This window comes from Protomyctophum bolini, assembly GCF_963924005.1.
Source record: "Protomyctophum bolini genome assembly, chromosome: 12".
NCBI classification, from domain to species: Eukaryota; Metazoa; Chordata; class Actinopteri; order Myctophiformes; family Myctophidae; genus Protomyctophum; species Protomyctophum bolini.
This window is the reverse complement of record NC_137873.1, coordinates 36,604,844-36,620,378: the sequence shown is the minus strand read 5'-3', so window position 1 is coordinate 36,620,378 and position 15,535 is coordinate 36,604,844. Positions and strand designations below refer to the sequence as shown.

Below are 15,535 nucleotides of genomic sequence, written 5' to 3'. Positions count from 1 at the left end.
CAATCAGCTCCATTCTGATGCACCAGGGTATAAGGGAGGAGGGCTGTGGATCATGCAGTGTCTCAGCCAGGGCCTCGGAGGCCCTGTATTTCATTTGTTCCACTTGATGGTCATAAAGGAGTCATACTCCCCATTCTCCATAAAGTCAGCAGTCGGCTTTTTATTTTTTTTAAAGTGCCACCTCCTAACCCTCTGGTCTCTCTAAAACAGCTTTGAAATGTTTACACTCTGACAGTTAAACTAACACTCTGGATTATGCAGTGTGGCGATTGTGGGTATGCCTAATCCTCTTTCTGTCTGTGTATGAAGTCTTACGACGTTATATTCAACATTTGAGCCTACTGCACAGTGCACGCAGAATAATAATGTCACTTCACATTTTCGTCATTTCATTGTAATTAGTCATGAAATTAAATTAAATGAGGAAGAATTCACGCCGCTCATATTGTTTTGTTTACTGTGCATACATTATTAGTCATTAAGGAGTTCCTTTTTTCATGTTGGACTGAGAAACTCCTGGTTGAATTCCTGCTATTGGATCTTGCCGGTTGGGTGATTACTGTTCACCACCAGAATGGCTTTTTAATCTGTTTTCACTCCCAAAAGGTATTCGACACATCCTGTAACAGCCATATGCTGTAAAAGGAAAATAACAAACCCTCCTCCTCCCATCACCACAATATAGCTCAATCAAATATTAAATGTCAATGATAATTGTGTTTGTTTCACATGTTTTGTGATGTGAAGAATCGGTTAAATGAACAGTGCAATGAAAGAGCAATTTGTATTATTATTTGTAGATTATTATCATTATTATATTTCTACAAGACGGTAAACCACACAAGGACAAATGTTTTAGTTAATGCAGAGGTAAATAAATACACAACAAAAAAAACCTAAAGGCTGTGAGTTTGAGCTGTACAGTAAATCCCGGAGTGTTAATTAACTATGAAAGTTAGAATCATCCCCTCTCCTCCCATTAGAGCTCATTTTGACAGAGTTAAATGAACACGCCGGGTTCCGCTGTGTACTATCACTTCAATACTGAAGTTCAGAGTGTCCCCCTGATGGCACTTGCCTTTTATGAATATTAGGACCCGCTCCTTGTAACGTTTCCACATTAAATCATGTCTGGGGGTTCCTAACACGCAGCGTGGAATTGTAGCTCCAGGTTCGTGTTGGCGCCGGTGGCTGCACCTGCTTTCCAGGGAGGCTGAAGCGCCGGCAGCCACCTGGCCCAATCACATCAGTCGGTGAGAGCACCTGGAATAGCTTGATGATGACTCACGCTAAGGAGTAGCTATACCTAGAGGGGGTTCAGCCCCCCTTCACAGCTAGCAAAACAAGTGTCTATTTGTCAGATCACGTCTTTCAGGTCAGCAGCTTCTGGGCATCAGTGCGAACCTGAGGTTTGTTATAAGGAATTGAACTTTGGCTTGTGTCCTTCAAGGGATTGTTCTCGCTGTGTTGCGCTGTATGTTGACAGCACAGGCTACAATAGACAACAGAAAACACCCTGAGGAAGTCAATTTAATCCGCGATGGCAAGGATCCCAGAATTCAAGAGGGTTGTCAAAAGCGAATGGGAAAATGTGGTTTTGTAAAAAAAAACAAAAGGAAAGAAAGAAATAATGAAAGAAAGACAGTTGCGAGAAAATGTCACTGTCCTCACTCCCCACAGTGGATGCTGTGAATGAAAAGCTTGCAGTTTAGTTGGTTTAAACTTCTTTAACGGCAGCATTAAACAACTACAGGTAAAGAATAGATATTTAGATTTTAGACATTTACAAGGGATAAACTCTTCCATTCAAAAGTGGCAGTCTCTCAGGCAAAGAAAGCACCACGGGTCCTCAAAGAGGATAACAAGTGGGTGCAGATCAATATGGCCTGTATGTGTTAAATTTCAAGTTTGTTTGATGTCTGGACAGGTTCACAAGGAACAGGTTCAGCCTTGATTCGGAGTTGAGTCATCATAATACTCTTCATTTCTACACCTCCATGACACGAGTCCATTCCAAGCAGGAGTTATGCTGTTGTACAAAATGACCAGTCAAATCCGGAGTGATAATTTAACGCTGAACGTGTGTTAACAAACGCTAAGGGGTCCATTATTGTTACGCTTTCAGCGATAAATCAACATTCCGGATCTCACTGTGAGGACAATCGGCTACATTAATCGCATTAAGTTATTGATCCTGGGTGATATTGAGAGCACAAAAGAGCTCAATAGGCATTACTCAGACAGGAAAGCAGGAATTATACAAAAAAATTACTTTTATTTTAAAAATCAACGTGAAGGTATCAAAGTATCAAAATTCATTCATTCAGTATCACATTTCTCACCGTTTTATATACAATCATCTCAGTCACACTTACATTCAATATATAAAAATATAAAAGCAAACCATTGTTTAAAAATACATAACTGCCAAGTAAACTGAGGCACTTTGGGGGAGAAAATATTGCTCTTTTTCGAGTGCTGGCAAATAGTTTCTGATTCATGACTGTGCAAAAGTTATAAAACGCCCACACAAAAAATACATCTTTGCGCTTGTTCCCTAAGCAATAATGGCTTCAATATTCCTTTGGATGTGTGCTATAGACTAGTCTGACTTAAACATTGCACCATTTGATACAGTTTGTGTTAGTTCTTACAAATCAAAAATAGAATTTCATTATAACCTATGACACAGCCGCCGAGGAGAGAGAGACATATACATGTTACAAGATGACGTTCTGAAGATGTATAACACAACACGTTATCTAAACATGCAGGAGAAAGTGCATGAATAGCACAGGTGGGTGGATTACATGCTATGATGAAGGTCAACAGACTCAACACTGATTGCTGTGGCGGAAAACACTGCTTGAAATGAGAAGCATGTGACAGTCAGAGCTATTTAATTTTTTTTTTACTCTTGTCATGAAATAGATCACCACTCGGAGAGAGAGAAAAAAAAAAGTCCGGAGTTTTTTGGAACAAAAACCCTCAGTGTGATTCCCTGACATCTCTCCAGGGTTTTTGGAAAGTAACCGAGGTCTCTGGTGGAAGCAGTACTATCCCAGCAGTTCAGTCAGTGTGCTGCACAACAACCAGATTCCTCATGCTTGTGCAGAAGGGACATTCTGGAGAAGGTTTTGGAACAGTTCTTGCACTGGTACTTTTTCACATCCGAATGGGTCTGTAGGTGAGCCCTGAGATTGGACCTGTCCGCGAATGCCCTGTTGCAGTGGGGGCAGGAAAATGGCTTCTCTCCTGTCAAAATTGAAGAAAAAAGAAAGAAAGGTGTCAGTGATCACAAGGCATGATATCGGGTTTTGAACAATGCTGTTAGGGTTTGTGTATAACCAAACTCATAGTATAGTTATTGTCTTCTTCTGAAGGCCTGTTTACTTTGACAAGTAAATGCACATGCCGGTCATTCTGTAATTCCATTAGTGAAAAAAATTAATAACTATTGTGTGTATGAAAAGGCACTGCCTATAGTGTTTATACAGGACAACTAATTATGCTTTGTGTGAAGTGGTTAGCAGCCCCTACTTGAAGATCAGTGGTTTGTCTTGACGGTCACAAATTAATTTGAAAGTCTATGAAGTCTTTCATTCATTGTGTATCATTGTTTAGTAAAAAGTATTCAAGTAGGCTATATCAGTAACCACAATTACAAGATCTCAGTCAGTGGTGGCTCATCATCACCCCACACACCCTCAGTGTCATGCTTACACGTTGTCTCATAACCACTTCATTATACTTCATTATAGGATGGTGTCACGCAAGAATAGTCAAAATAGCAGATCTACCAAGCTCACACAGTGTGTGAAGCATTGTGAGCTTGTACTTGTAGATGTGCTATTTTCCACTATTGTTGAGAATATTTGTTTGAAAATGACATGCCTAGTAAAATATGGATGACAGCCTGGTTGGAAGTGGTTTAACTCACTCACTCACTCACTCACTTACCGGTGTGCGTTCTAATGTGTCCTTGGAGCAACCATGGTCTGGAGAAAGCCTTGCCACAGATTTTACAAACACAGGGCAAAGTGTGAGTCCTGATGTGCATCTTGAGCGCTCCGAGGCTGACATACTCCTTTTCGCAATATTTACAACTGAACGATTTCCTCGTCTGGGCTTCGCAGTGCAGCTGTTTGTGTTTGAGCAGTCCAGAATAAGTCGAGTAGGACTTGTTGCACAAGCCACATTGGAATTTCTCCGCTTCCACTCCATGAGCGTCTGTTAGCTTGCTGATGAGCTGCTCGTCTTCATCGCTCCTCGGGCTTTCAGAGCCGCTGTGAAGGTCTTTTGATGAGGTGTCGGAGAGCGATGACGGGTATCCAGAGATGGGCGAGAGGTCACTTGGTAGCGGAGAGAGCGGCAAATTGCTCGTAGTCCATACCGTGATGGGGCTGTACGCCACCGGGCTTAGGATCTCCGCTTGTGGGATGACAGGCAGTGGAAGGCCTTTGTAGATGTACGGTGAAAAGAATACTGAAACAGACAACAACATAAAATGTGTCAAACTTTGTTTTTTTTCGTTCGTAACGTGTTGTGTGTAAGGACTGCGCTTGCATCACTAGAGTGAGAAACACAGATTGCTAAAGTTAGGAGGACAGGTTCAAACTTTTGAGAGAATTAAAAGAAGAGGTCTTGGTCAATGTCTTTACATGTAGAAACGTGTACATTAAAGCAGTTAGTTTGTAAAGCAAAAGCAGGACTTGTATCAATGAACTCAAAACTTTACCTGTTGGACATTCCAGCTCACTATAATTTGGCTTCTTAGCGGAGTTTATGTGTTTCTTGACAAGAAACGAGCGTGGCATCTTGGAAAACAAATGGGATTACTTGTTTGCAAAACTTTTTTTTTTAAGATATAACGGTCGCCACACGGCGCGACAGTTCCCTGCGTAAAGACGGAAATCCCTATTGCATAGTCCAGTTAAGTGTCATCGTGTGTAGTGCTCTTGGAAACAGTGCAGAGGCTATAGCCGTAAAGAGTCTGTAAATACTCCCCTATCAGGTGCATGGGAGGAGCCATGCACAGCTCGTTTACATATCGGGATGGCTCAATCCAATTAAATTGCTCTTTTAGAAGAGAGCCCTTTAAAATACGACTTTTATTTTTATTTTTTACGCGTGCGTATACACCCGCAAAGGGCGGGGTTAATACATGCACCTTCTTCTGTACTGAGTGAGACAGGTGTTTTGTTTTTATGCTGTGTGTGTGTGTGTGTGTGTGTGTGTGTGTGCGCGCGCGCGGTCTGTATGCGCGCCTATAGCTTCATGTGAGTTGATGGGGATGAGGATGGGTTGTCATGATAGTAATGAGCCCGTTATAATTCATATGGGTGCAATCACTAGACTGCGTTGTTGCTAATGAGTGCTGCGCATTCCTAGGTCTGGAGAAAATTAGTATTCTTTCTGTGGCTGTCTAAAAAAGTATTTATCCAGAGAAAGGGAGGATTTATTGCTATATGCACATAGGAACGTTCAATGGTGGTGTTCACTCAAATCTATTGAAGAGACACGTTTTGTACATATCTTTATCCTCTCTCTCTCTCTCTCTCTCTGTCCACTCGGTTAATTATGTTTATTTAAACAAAAAAACATGCCTTTTCCTTGCTCCTATCTTTCTTGAAATGTGCATCTTAGTATAGCCTACATTTAAGTATAGAGCCATGACGACCATGGAGGTTAGACTAGAGTCAGTAGCATAATTGCCTCGGTACCTTTGCTGCTCAACTGGACACGGGGAGGCAAACTTATCAGTCTACGCCCCCTTGTGTTCAACTCACTTCAGTGGGTAAACTGTATAGGCTGTAATGATTGTGACTAACACAAAAAACACAAATTAGTCTTGCAGAATCATCGTTGAATATTGAAACTATAAGGCATGCCCTTTCTTGGAGGACCTTCATTGTCTTGGCAAGCAGATCAATGAACATGCCTGTTTGGCTGCATGGGGCAAGACTTATAAAGTGAACCGCTTATGACTGCAAAAAAACAAACATAATTACACAACACAAATAGTTTCCCTTTGTGCTTGGTTGGTTGGATTATAGAAGACATGGGAGGTTTATCTGCACATATATAGCCTAGTGTCACACAGACCTATAGCATGCTCTCAAATGAGCATGAGCATCCATCGATGCAACGCATGGTGGGCGAACATATTTTATGGTAGTCGTATACATATACAGTATATGGCTGTGTGCACCAACCACCAACTGGGGGTCTTATCCTTTGTAATCAATGCTGCATGCTGCACCGAACCAAATGAAACTGAAGCAAGATGGGCTTGTCTGCTCATCGCAGGCATTCAAGGAGAAAAACTGAATTCAATACTGCTCTCTCTGCATTATTTATAGAATGTTATGTTACTAAATGTCACTGACGACAACGGATGGCGATAAACTGAAGTGAAACCAGAAGTCAAAGTGCTGACTCAAATCACAGAACATTCTAAATCACAGAGAGAGAGAGACAGTCATTTAGGATCTGTGAAGAATTCACAAGGGAGAGGAACGTATATTACCCGTATAATATCTTCTTGTGGTGTATGCGGGAGTTCATTGATTTACATAATCCGCACATGATAACCTCTGAGACCTGCAGGGCTCTTATGTAATTATTACAGGTATATCACTGCATCAATCCTATTGTTTGACATAACATGGATGGATCAGTCAACCTATATAATGGCGCCCTGTGTGCATATATATTCTGCTCAGGAAGAAATAAGGGTGAAGTCAAAGTGGGTGATAAAATATTGGTGGTTTACCATTCAGTGCATGGCTAAAGGACGGACAAATGTGACTGTGGCACATTTTAGATTTTCTGTTTTACACACCATTAAAAGTTCTTATTTTGATCCAATTACTGCATGTCAATCTCCAGGTTTTCTTCAGAATATGTATATGGCAATGATTTATTATGACACTATGGCGCATTAGTTATGTTCAAGATAGTGGTTCTCAAATGATTTATTTGCAAAGACCCCTATATATGTAACTCTGAGAGTGTTCAAATGGAACCAAATGGACCTGCAATTATATAAGGGTCCGTTTGGTTCCATTTCAACACTCAGAGTTACAGACCTGTTATTCAGGTATATTTATTTCTGTGTTTCTCAGTTTCTGTTAATATTATTGTCCCACCACAAGCCAACATGGCGATGAGATGACCCCATGTGCTGATGACTCCTCAAAGCAATATTAGATCCATTACAGAGGCGTAGGCCTACATTAAACATGGTTTGAACACTGTTCAGCCCTTCATGTGTAAACTGGAGAAGTCTCAAACTGAAAGGGATTAAGTGCTAGTGAGAACTGAATACAGTATAAAGCCCTCCATTCCGAGGCCTGTACATACCACGTGGGCATTAGGGCGTATGATTATCCACACTTTTGCTATCATAGAGGCAATATTGCCTTTCATGTTGGAGGTAAATATAGACTCTTGAAATAGTCATGGCCTGATATCCTGGCTGGAAATTGTTTTTTTCGACCATGCATGTGAAATTACTTGGTTTTCAAGATCCAGAAGAATGATCAAAGTGGTTGTGTGCACATATAGCCTATACATATCACGCAGCATGCTGCAGGCTCTATATGTCTCCTTTAAATGTCAGGTGTTTCAAGCTGCGTTAGTCGAGAAAACGAGGGGAATCTTCCCTGACATGGAAATGAGACGCACCTGCCCTGCCTGCACATTGCACACCCACCTGCGCAACTGCTCACCGCTCACGCATAAGCGGCCGCTGGGAAGGCTCTCACAGTCACTGTACGCAGCTGTTCAATGTAGAATTGTAGATAGGATATGCAGCCATTCAGTACTCTCTCTCGCACGCGCGCACACGCACACGCACACACACACACACACACACACACACACAAAGTCACACAGTGCAGTCACACACACATACACTCACACTGACTCTCACCCTGACTATTAAAAAAGTGTTGAAAAATGCTAATAGGCGTTTAATATTATTAGGCCCTGACACAACAACATGCAAACAAACACAACTTTGAGACGTCTATTTCTGAAAAATCCCCTTGCAGTCCCGTCATCTTTTCACTGTTCCACTAAAACCTATCCGCGGCTTGTTTGCTCAACCGCATTAAGCTGATAAACCAAACCTGGGCTATGAAATAATTCCCGAATGGATTCATACCGCAGTGCACGCAAATATATAATTGGCCTCAAACGCGCTGCTTTGTGAAATGTAGTATCTGGTGGTGCCCACCTCTCTCTCTCATAGGACATAGCGAGAGACAGACGTCCTTTTCCTTCACCCCAACGAGCCAAAGTAGTGTACAGCAGCATCCAATATTCATGTATAGCCCACACAGAGTTGCGCCGGCGTTGGTTGTTGGGTACCACGGAATATACGGGAGTGGATTGACGGACGCGTGCGTTGTTGAAACAAATCGCATGTGATTTTCAGCCAGTCATTTTGGCAGCACAGCGCACGATGCAAGCGGGATGTGAAACTGTATACCCATGCACGGACGGAGCGGAATCCCTAAAATATCATCGCTAGCTGCTGCACAGGAAATATGGGAAGATCATGTAAGTGTGCGGAGTGTGTTTGTAATTTTTCTTCTTTCTTTCTGCTCATTGCTGCTGCTGGGTATATGGGCTGACCAGGATATGCCGTGTGGTGTGGGCGATGTTTGCCACAAGGGATACATTGTGATGTTTTTTTGCAGAGATGTTTTAGCAACCGTTGCATAAATTAAATAAAGACATCTCATGAGGAATTGGTGTCGGTCGGGGGTCCAAAGGGATCTAATAACACATCGCCACCTGTTACCAGAAAATCAGTTAGGCTAAAGGTTTATTATAGACCATTGATTGTGGTTTCGTTTTGCAGTGCAGTTTGGACGTAGGTGGTTATTCGTTTATATGACTAGATGGGTGCTGATTATTAGTACAACGATATGAGTCTATCTTCACACAATTTCGCCTACTTTTGATAATGCAATCTGCTTATTTAGTAGGATATTGCAGGCTACTGCGCATTAGGCTATAGGCTATACCAATAACCTATGAGCCATGAATGTAAAAAAGAAAAAGAAAGAAGCTTGCAGTCTGAATGAATAGCACATACAAATACATCCACTATGGGGATGGCTTAAAAGTCTAATGGATGATTAAATACTATTTCAAATTTAAAACGTGTTTTATTTCCAACGAAATGTTTTAGAATTCTAGAGACGGTCCTCTCACACTGTCTCAGTGTTGGAGAGAGGCACCCGCAGTTCCCCAGCTGACCAGACCTCTTTTCATCCCTATATAGCTATATACTATACTGGCACTGAGAAACGTTGGACAGTAGCCTATACTGCCTGCAATCGACACTGTCCTTTAGATAGCCTTTACATCTTTATTCTTTAACGTCTCTGTCTGTCACAACTGTAGGCTATGCTCAGCCGCCTCAATCTGTCATCATAAGCCACGAATAGCCATGACCAATGAGGCATTAATGTCCAGCTCAACCTGAGGACTAGTTCATATAGGGCTGTCAAGTGCATTTTATAAGCCTTGCTGCAGAGAGGGCATCATATAGAATGTCAGTTCTCTTATATTAGATTTAATTGAAAACTATAAAACTGGAGTTCAGTTCTGACAGGATAGACAGGCTATTACATTATCACTGTAATAGGTATTTGTGATATAAACAAATTGCATTCAATGTGTTGAGTTAATGAGTTAATCAGATATATAGTTATATACGCCTTCTTATATATGCCCACAGTATCTCTTCCATCTTTCGTTGTCATTATTGTATTTCTTATGCATGGCTTCAGCATGCAGAGCATTGTGTTCATATATAATTGTATGAGAGTATATTGAACTGCGTATGCGTACATATAAGGTCCCTCGAGCGGGTCAAAGGTCAGGAGCAATCTGGTTGATGTACTGGACAGCTTGGCTTTGACACGCCAATGAGAATTTTGAATTGTATGCCTCTGGTGGTGTAGCCTGCACACACCCGTTCACCTCACGTCTTAAATCAGAGAAGGGTTTGGCCCACTTGGCCGTGTGACAAAGGTCCCTTGTTTGTTAGGGGCTCTGCCGTGTTGCCATCACTGTGACTTGTCATATCAAGCTGCAGGTAATAAGGTATAATGAATTCCAGTTTATGTTGCACATGCATGCATGCAGTGCTACTGTACAGTGCCATGCCTTGTCAGCTGATTCTCGCGAAAATGGTACAAAAAGAATGTCGTATATATATATGCACTGATTTGAACAGATTGTGACGCAATACAATGATCACAAGCTATATACTGTTTGACTACACAATTTCTATAATGACATTATACATCATTTCCCACATAGGCCTACTGTATGTCCCCATATATGCTATAACAGGTCACTTAGTAATAACTCTATAGAACAAGGTTAATAATAACATATAAAACACAGTGCAGTGAAAAATAAAACAAAATTGCCATTATAATTATGGAAATGCCTTTCGGTACAACTGGAAGAAGTGATTTAAAAGAATACAGCGCTTTGTCGAGCTCCGTGTGAGCTGAGCTCCTCGGGCAGGCCATTCTCCAGACTCCAGAGTGGAGAGAGAAGCCCTGACGGCAAAGGCACGGTCACCCCTTTGTCTTTAGCTCTGACTCAGGAACACAACCAGCAGCCTCCTGCCTGCAGGACCACAGGCGCTGCACAGACAGCAGGCCTCATAGGAGTTGTGCCCACTTGGCAAACAGTTTAGTGAAGGTAAACTAGGATTAATGGTCTCTCCTCCAGGTTATTTAGCAACAGTGTTCTATACAATTTGAAGCCTGAGGTTGTTGTTTTTGAGCAGTGCTGACCGCTTCAACATGTGACTTTATGTGCATGTGTGTCTATTAGTCAGCAGCAGCAAGGACTGTAGTTAGTAGTTACTGCGTCTATAGCCATGGTTCACATGACGCTCGTACTTCACGAGAGGCATGGCACAACTGCAGCCTGTTTTACGCGATCGCTACATTTACATTGTAAACGTGTACATAAACATTCAGATTCCAAATATGAAGTACTCGCCACATGTGCCACGGGTGTTAGAACTTTGCTGGTACAGCGATTAGCATTGCTGCATCCCGCGTTGTTTAATAAAAAGCATTTTTATCCGAGCTGTTATTTTGCTATTGGCTTTCAACTACGCGCCCCTATCGGTCGGTGTGCAACCGGTGTGCAACTGTGGATTTCCCAAACTAACCCCATTTGAGAAACGTAGCCGGGGCGCTCGGATAAAAATGCACCCGTGGCACATGTGGCGAGGATTTTATATTTGGAAATCGGAATGTTTATATACACGTTTGGACTGTAAATGTAGCGATTGCGTAAAACAGGCTGCGGTTGCATCATGACAGTCATGTTTCAGGGCTACTGCGTCTATAGACGAATTCAGAAACGGGTCTCATAGGTCGCAGCCAACCTGTATAGGCGGAGACGACATGTCTGCGGTGTAAACAGTCAGGTCTTCTACTGCATTGAGTGGTAGAGTGGCTGATGTTAGTCTGCTCAAACGTTACTCTTTTACCTGCTTTTTACACAAACTTTACAAAGATGCCCTGTACATCAGGATGAACCTGTTCATCTGTTCTGGCTGTAGTAGTAGCAACATTCAACTTTGTACCTCATACTGTAAATGCTTAGTATGAGGTATAAAGTACAGCAGCCTTGTGTTCACACAACAGAAATATTGGGTAAGACAAACGTTCTGTATCTTTCAGGACCTTTCAGTATCTTGATACCTCACTGCTTCGTCTCAACCATTACTCTATGTGGCTCTGGTCTCAGCCACTGCGTGTATTTTTTGACATTCTGTTTCTCTCCAAAGTTGATGGTGCCTCATAGCCATAAACTACACAGGTTCATCCCGATGTTCTGGGCATCTTTGTAAAGTTAAAGCAGGTAAAAGAGTAACGTTTGAGCAGACTAACATCAGTCACTCCCTACACACTCGCCTACGGAAAATACGTTGGCTGCGACCATGTGAGACCCGTTTCTGAATTCGTCTATAGACGAATCCACGGAAGGGTACCCTGAGCACCAGCCATTACTGAGGTGTAATCAGCACTCATTAGCTACACCTGGCCAAGATCCCAGGGCACCCCTCTGTGGATTAATCTATACTTCGTCATCGTCCACACAAGGGTGATTTTTCTTTTAGATGTTAAAACACCTTTGCAATACCCAATGTATGAAGAAATAAACTTGAATTAAAATTCAAAAGTGATCGGATTCTGGATATATTCCTTAAGCCCTAACCACACCAAAGGGTCGCCATTCAACTCCTTGGGTCCAAACGGTTGCAAGGAGTTGCATGGTGACCCTTTGGTGTGGTTTGTTTGGGACATTGAATTCCATGCGTTGAATGGAAGCGCCCCCTTGTGGCCCCTGGAAGAATTTAAAAAAGGGGGTCCCAGATATAAATGGCATTAAATGGGGGTCAGTAGCCTATGCATGTCAAACTGCAAGACCTCGACCTCGTGTGCAGACTTGGCCCCCAGCCTGGTACCCTAGTCAAAATATGGCCCTTGAGGAAAAATGAATTGGGGAACCCTGCTATATTATATGAACAAGTTTGATAACGTGGCTCTCAAAGTTTAGTCCGGGATCAAATAAGACACCAATGATTTTGCCAGCAGACCTGTCATGACATTGTCGGATCAAAGACCAAGAGACTGCATTTGAGGATAAAAGTGATTTCAGTTTTATCAGACTTAATTGGAGGGAATTATTTGACTTCCAGACCTCTGCAAAGCAGTCCCTTGATATGCCAATCTATTGATAAGAATGTGCTGATCAATGTGTAAAGGCTACACTCGGAATGTCATGGAACACCACCGGTGTCAGCATTCATTACACTGTTTTTACTATAATCAATGCAGTCTCCGTACTGTGGTGCTGTCGAACAAACCAATCTAATATATTATTTTTGACAGCTGCCAGAAATTGTAAGGCTTCCAGATTTTTTTTTTTTTTTTTTAAATGAATGGTAATTTAGAAATTGGCTTGCAATTGTTGAGTGGGGACTGGGGAGAACCAAAAGAATGATAGTTTTTAAAAAATGGAAAGGAAAAGAGCAACTTCTTACAATACATTTGGAGGGTATGATATCAATAGCCAAGTGGAAGTTGAAACACAATATCCATCTCTCTCTACGTCGTCCTCAGACGAGCCCTCCATCGGCGTCTCCAGTCATCTCGGTTCTCCATACATCTGGCCAGCTCATTTGTGCTTTCTGCACCAGCACCTTTCTTTAGTACGTCCACGCATAGGTCGCTGTGGGACGTCCTCTCCATCGATGCCCGTGTGTCGGTTCCCACAGTACTTTTTGGCCGGGAGTTCTTGGTGTCGGTGGCAGTGGCCAGCTATAGTCTCATCCTCCTTACTGCGGTAACAGGTCATCTCGCCCCTTCGCCATCTCGCCCCAGCTTTTTTCCGCCGACCTCACGCCGACAGCTCGGTGCGGCGGTTCTTGTATTCTTTATTTAGTGTTTTTTACTGAGAATGAGGTTAGAAATAAGTTTAGGGTTAGGCATAGTTTAACTGGGGTTAAGTTTAGGAATAGGGTTATGTTTCAGCATCGTTTTACTGAGGTTGAGGTTAGGAATAAGCTTAATTTACTTGGATTACTTTAGGAATACCAGGCCGCGCTGTTCCGCCGGCTGTACGCCCGGGGCAAGTTGGTAAAGGGGCGAGCAGTCTCGTATTCCTTACAGCTATATCTTCTCTGTTACACTTGGTAATGCCCCGTACAGACGCTTGTTGGTTGATGTGCTCGTCCTGGTTGATGTTAAGTACCACACGTAACATTCTGCTGTAGCAGGACCCGTCCAGGGATTTCTGTAGGGCTTGTGTTAGTGTCCAGCATTCACAGCCATAGAGGCCATTCACAATATCCATGAGTTCAATAAAAAGGCATAAACTGGATGTATGGCAATGGCAAGTAACTGTACATTACAGTAAATGATGATATCAGAGCTCAGTGTAGTTCTCCTCACCCAATCAATTACAATAAATATGTTGGTATAGGCAGACGCTAGCCTGACACTAGGCAGACGCTCTTATCCAGAGCAGCTTACGAGATCAGAGTAAATACTGTAGCATGACAGGGAAACACACAGGGAAATTATCACAAATATTTTCACTTATCTAGGAGATAACCGTGTGTTATATGCTTAATGCTAGGTTTAACAGATGCTACACAGTAGTATCTAAACAGGTACAGTCCACAGAGTAGATTAAAACCACTCACTAAGTTATTAACATCAGAATGTTGGGATAACAGCATTCTCGTCCAAAATGGGAGAGTTCACTATGTTTCTGGTCTATTATAACACATTTGAAAAAAGTAATCACATCACATAATATGCATGAGTTATTAAACACACAGAGAGATCAACCTAGTTAAAGCTGCAATATATGTAACTTTCCCTTCTACCCTGGGAATTGAACACAGTTTCCTGAGCAAGTGCTGACATCTTTTCCATTGCTCTAATAGAGCATTGCTCGGGGGATATGACCATCAAGTCAAACTTTGTGTCAGATCCTGTGTCTATAGGTGAGACATGACCTTGGCTTTGACACAATCTAAATGTCTCAATAGAAGAGCAGGGAGGGAGACCAGGCCCGGACGGCACCTATAGGCTATAGAGCCAGCCTGACGGCGTGCCGCGGGTTCGACTCCCGACCCCGACGGCCTTTGCCGCGTGTCTTCCCCCCCCATCTCTCTCCCCATTTCCTGTCAGTCTACTACAGGGAGACCAAATACACGTCAATTGTAGGCCTATGAGTTATATTGTATTCACATACTCTCCATATAGTTTGAACTAACTTACATTTCATTCGTTAAAACATGTTACAGTGCCACTTTAAGGGAGAAGATATTTAACACCAAATATATGGCCATGGTTGTGTCAGGCCAAAATAATATTTAAAAACAGTAATGGTTTAGCATTTAAAATGCTTATTCAAAACAGCTGCACTCCCACCGGCACCGTGGCTCATAAAAATGAGAAAAAGAAAAAAAAAAAGATCAAGCTTAGGCGGAGAAAAATCATTCAACATAAAAAAAAGTCTTATTTGAGATCGAACTAACATTTAAAAGACATTTCGTGGTTGTATTAGAAGATGGAGCAACATCCTTAATTTATATAAAGTTATTGATATCAACATAATAATTTCATACACCTGAGCTCAAGACAATCAGTGTCAAATTGTTTGTGTACAATAGAGCTAGGTCGATCTGTGATTAATAATTACAGGAATATTAAAACATGAGTACTGTCACTACTATACTCGCTATATTGTGAGTTACATGTCTAAAATTATAGTCAGTGTCTTTACATTTACAAAATGCTGACTGCATAACTTGCTTTAATTGACAAGTATCCTAAAGCATACCTAGAATCACTGAATGTTCACGTGGAGATCAATTATTTATGTTAACCCATTCATGACGGGAACCCCTTTTGGTGTTTCAAGCATTATGTTATGCTTTAGCTGTTGAAAAATAGCAGATCTA

The 15,535-nt window shown here is 42.0% G+C and overlaps 2 protein-coding genes across 5 annotated transcripts in view; one reads left to right on the top strand and one right to left on the bottom strand.

Annotated features, from left to right (window-relative positions):
- Positions 1–2,253: 2,253 nt before the first annotated feature.
- snai2 (snail family zinc finger 2) lies at positions 2,254–4,953 on the bottom strand. The gene is made up of 3 exons (XM_080777569.1): positions 4,739–4,953; positions 3,961–4,485; positions 2,254–3,255 (listed from the first exon to the last, which is right to left on the bottom strand). Exons 1-3 carry the CDS (start codon positions 4,815–4,817, stop codon positions 3,074–3,076), a joined length of 786 nt encoding a protein of 261 aa, XP_080633695.1. The 5' UTR covers positions 4,818–4,953; the 3' UTR covers positions 2,254–3,073.
- Positions 4,954–8,375: 3,422 nt separating this feature from the next.
- sntg1 (syntrophin, gamma 1) overlaps positions 8,376–15,535 on the top strand; it is a 66,625-nt gene continuing 59,465 nt past the window's right edge. For all 4 annotated transcript variants that reach the window (XM_080778077.1, XM_080778079.1, XM_080778078.1 and 1 more), the window contains exon 1: positions 8,376–8,568. The gene's annotated coding sequence lies outside the window, so the exon portion shown is untranslated. The remainder of the gene's footprint in view (positions 8,569–15,535) is intronic.

Coding starts and splice junctions, on each gene's coding strand:
- snai2 (XM_080777569.1), bottom strand. CDS start 4,817: ATGCCACGCTCGTTTCTTGTCAAGAAACACATAAACTCCGCTAAGAAG. Junction 4,486..4,738: donor TGAGCTGGAATGTCCAACAG/GTAAAGTTTTGA, acceptor TGTCTGTTTCAG/TATTCTTTTCACCGTACATC. Junction 3,256..3,960: donor ACACATTAGAACGCACACCG/GTAAGTGAGTGA, acceptor CAATTTTGACAG/GAGAGAAGCCATTTTCCTGC.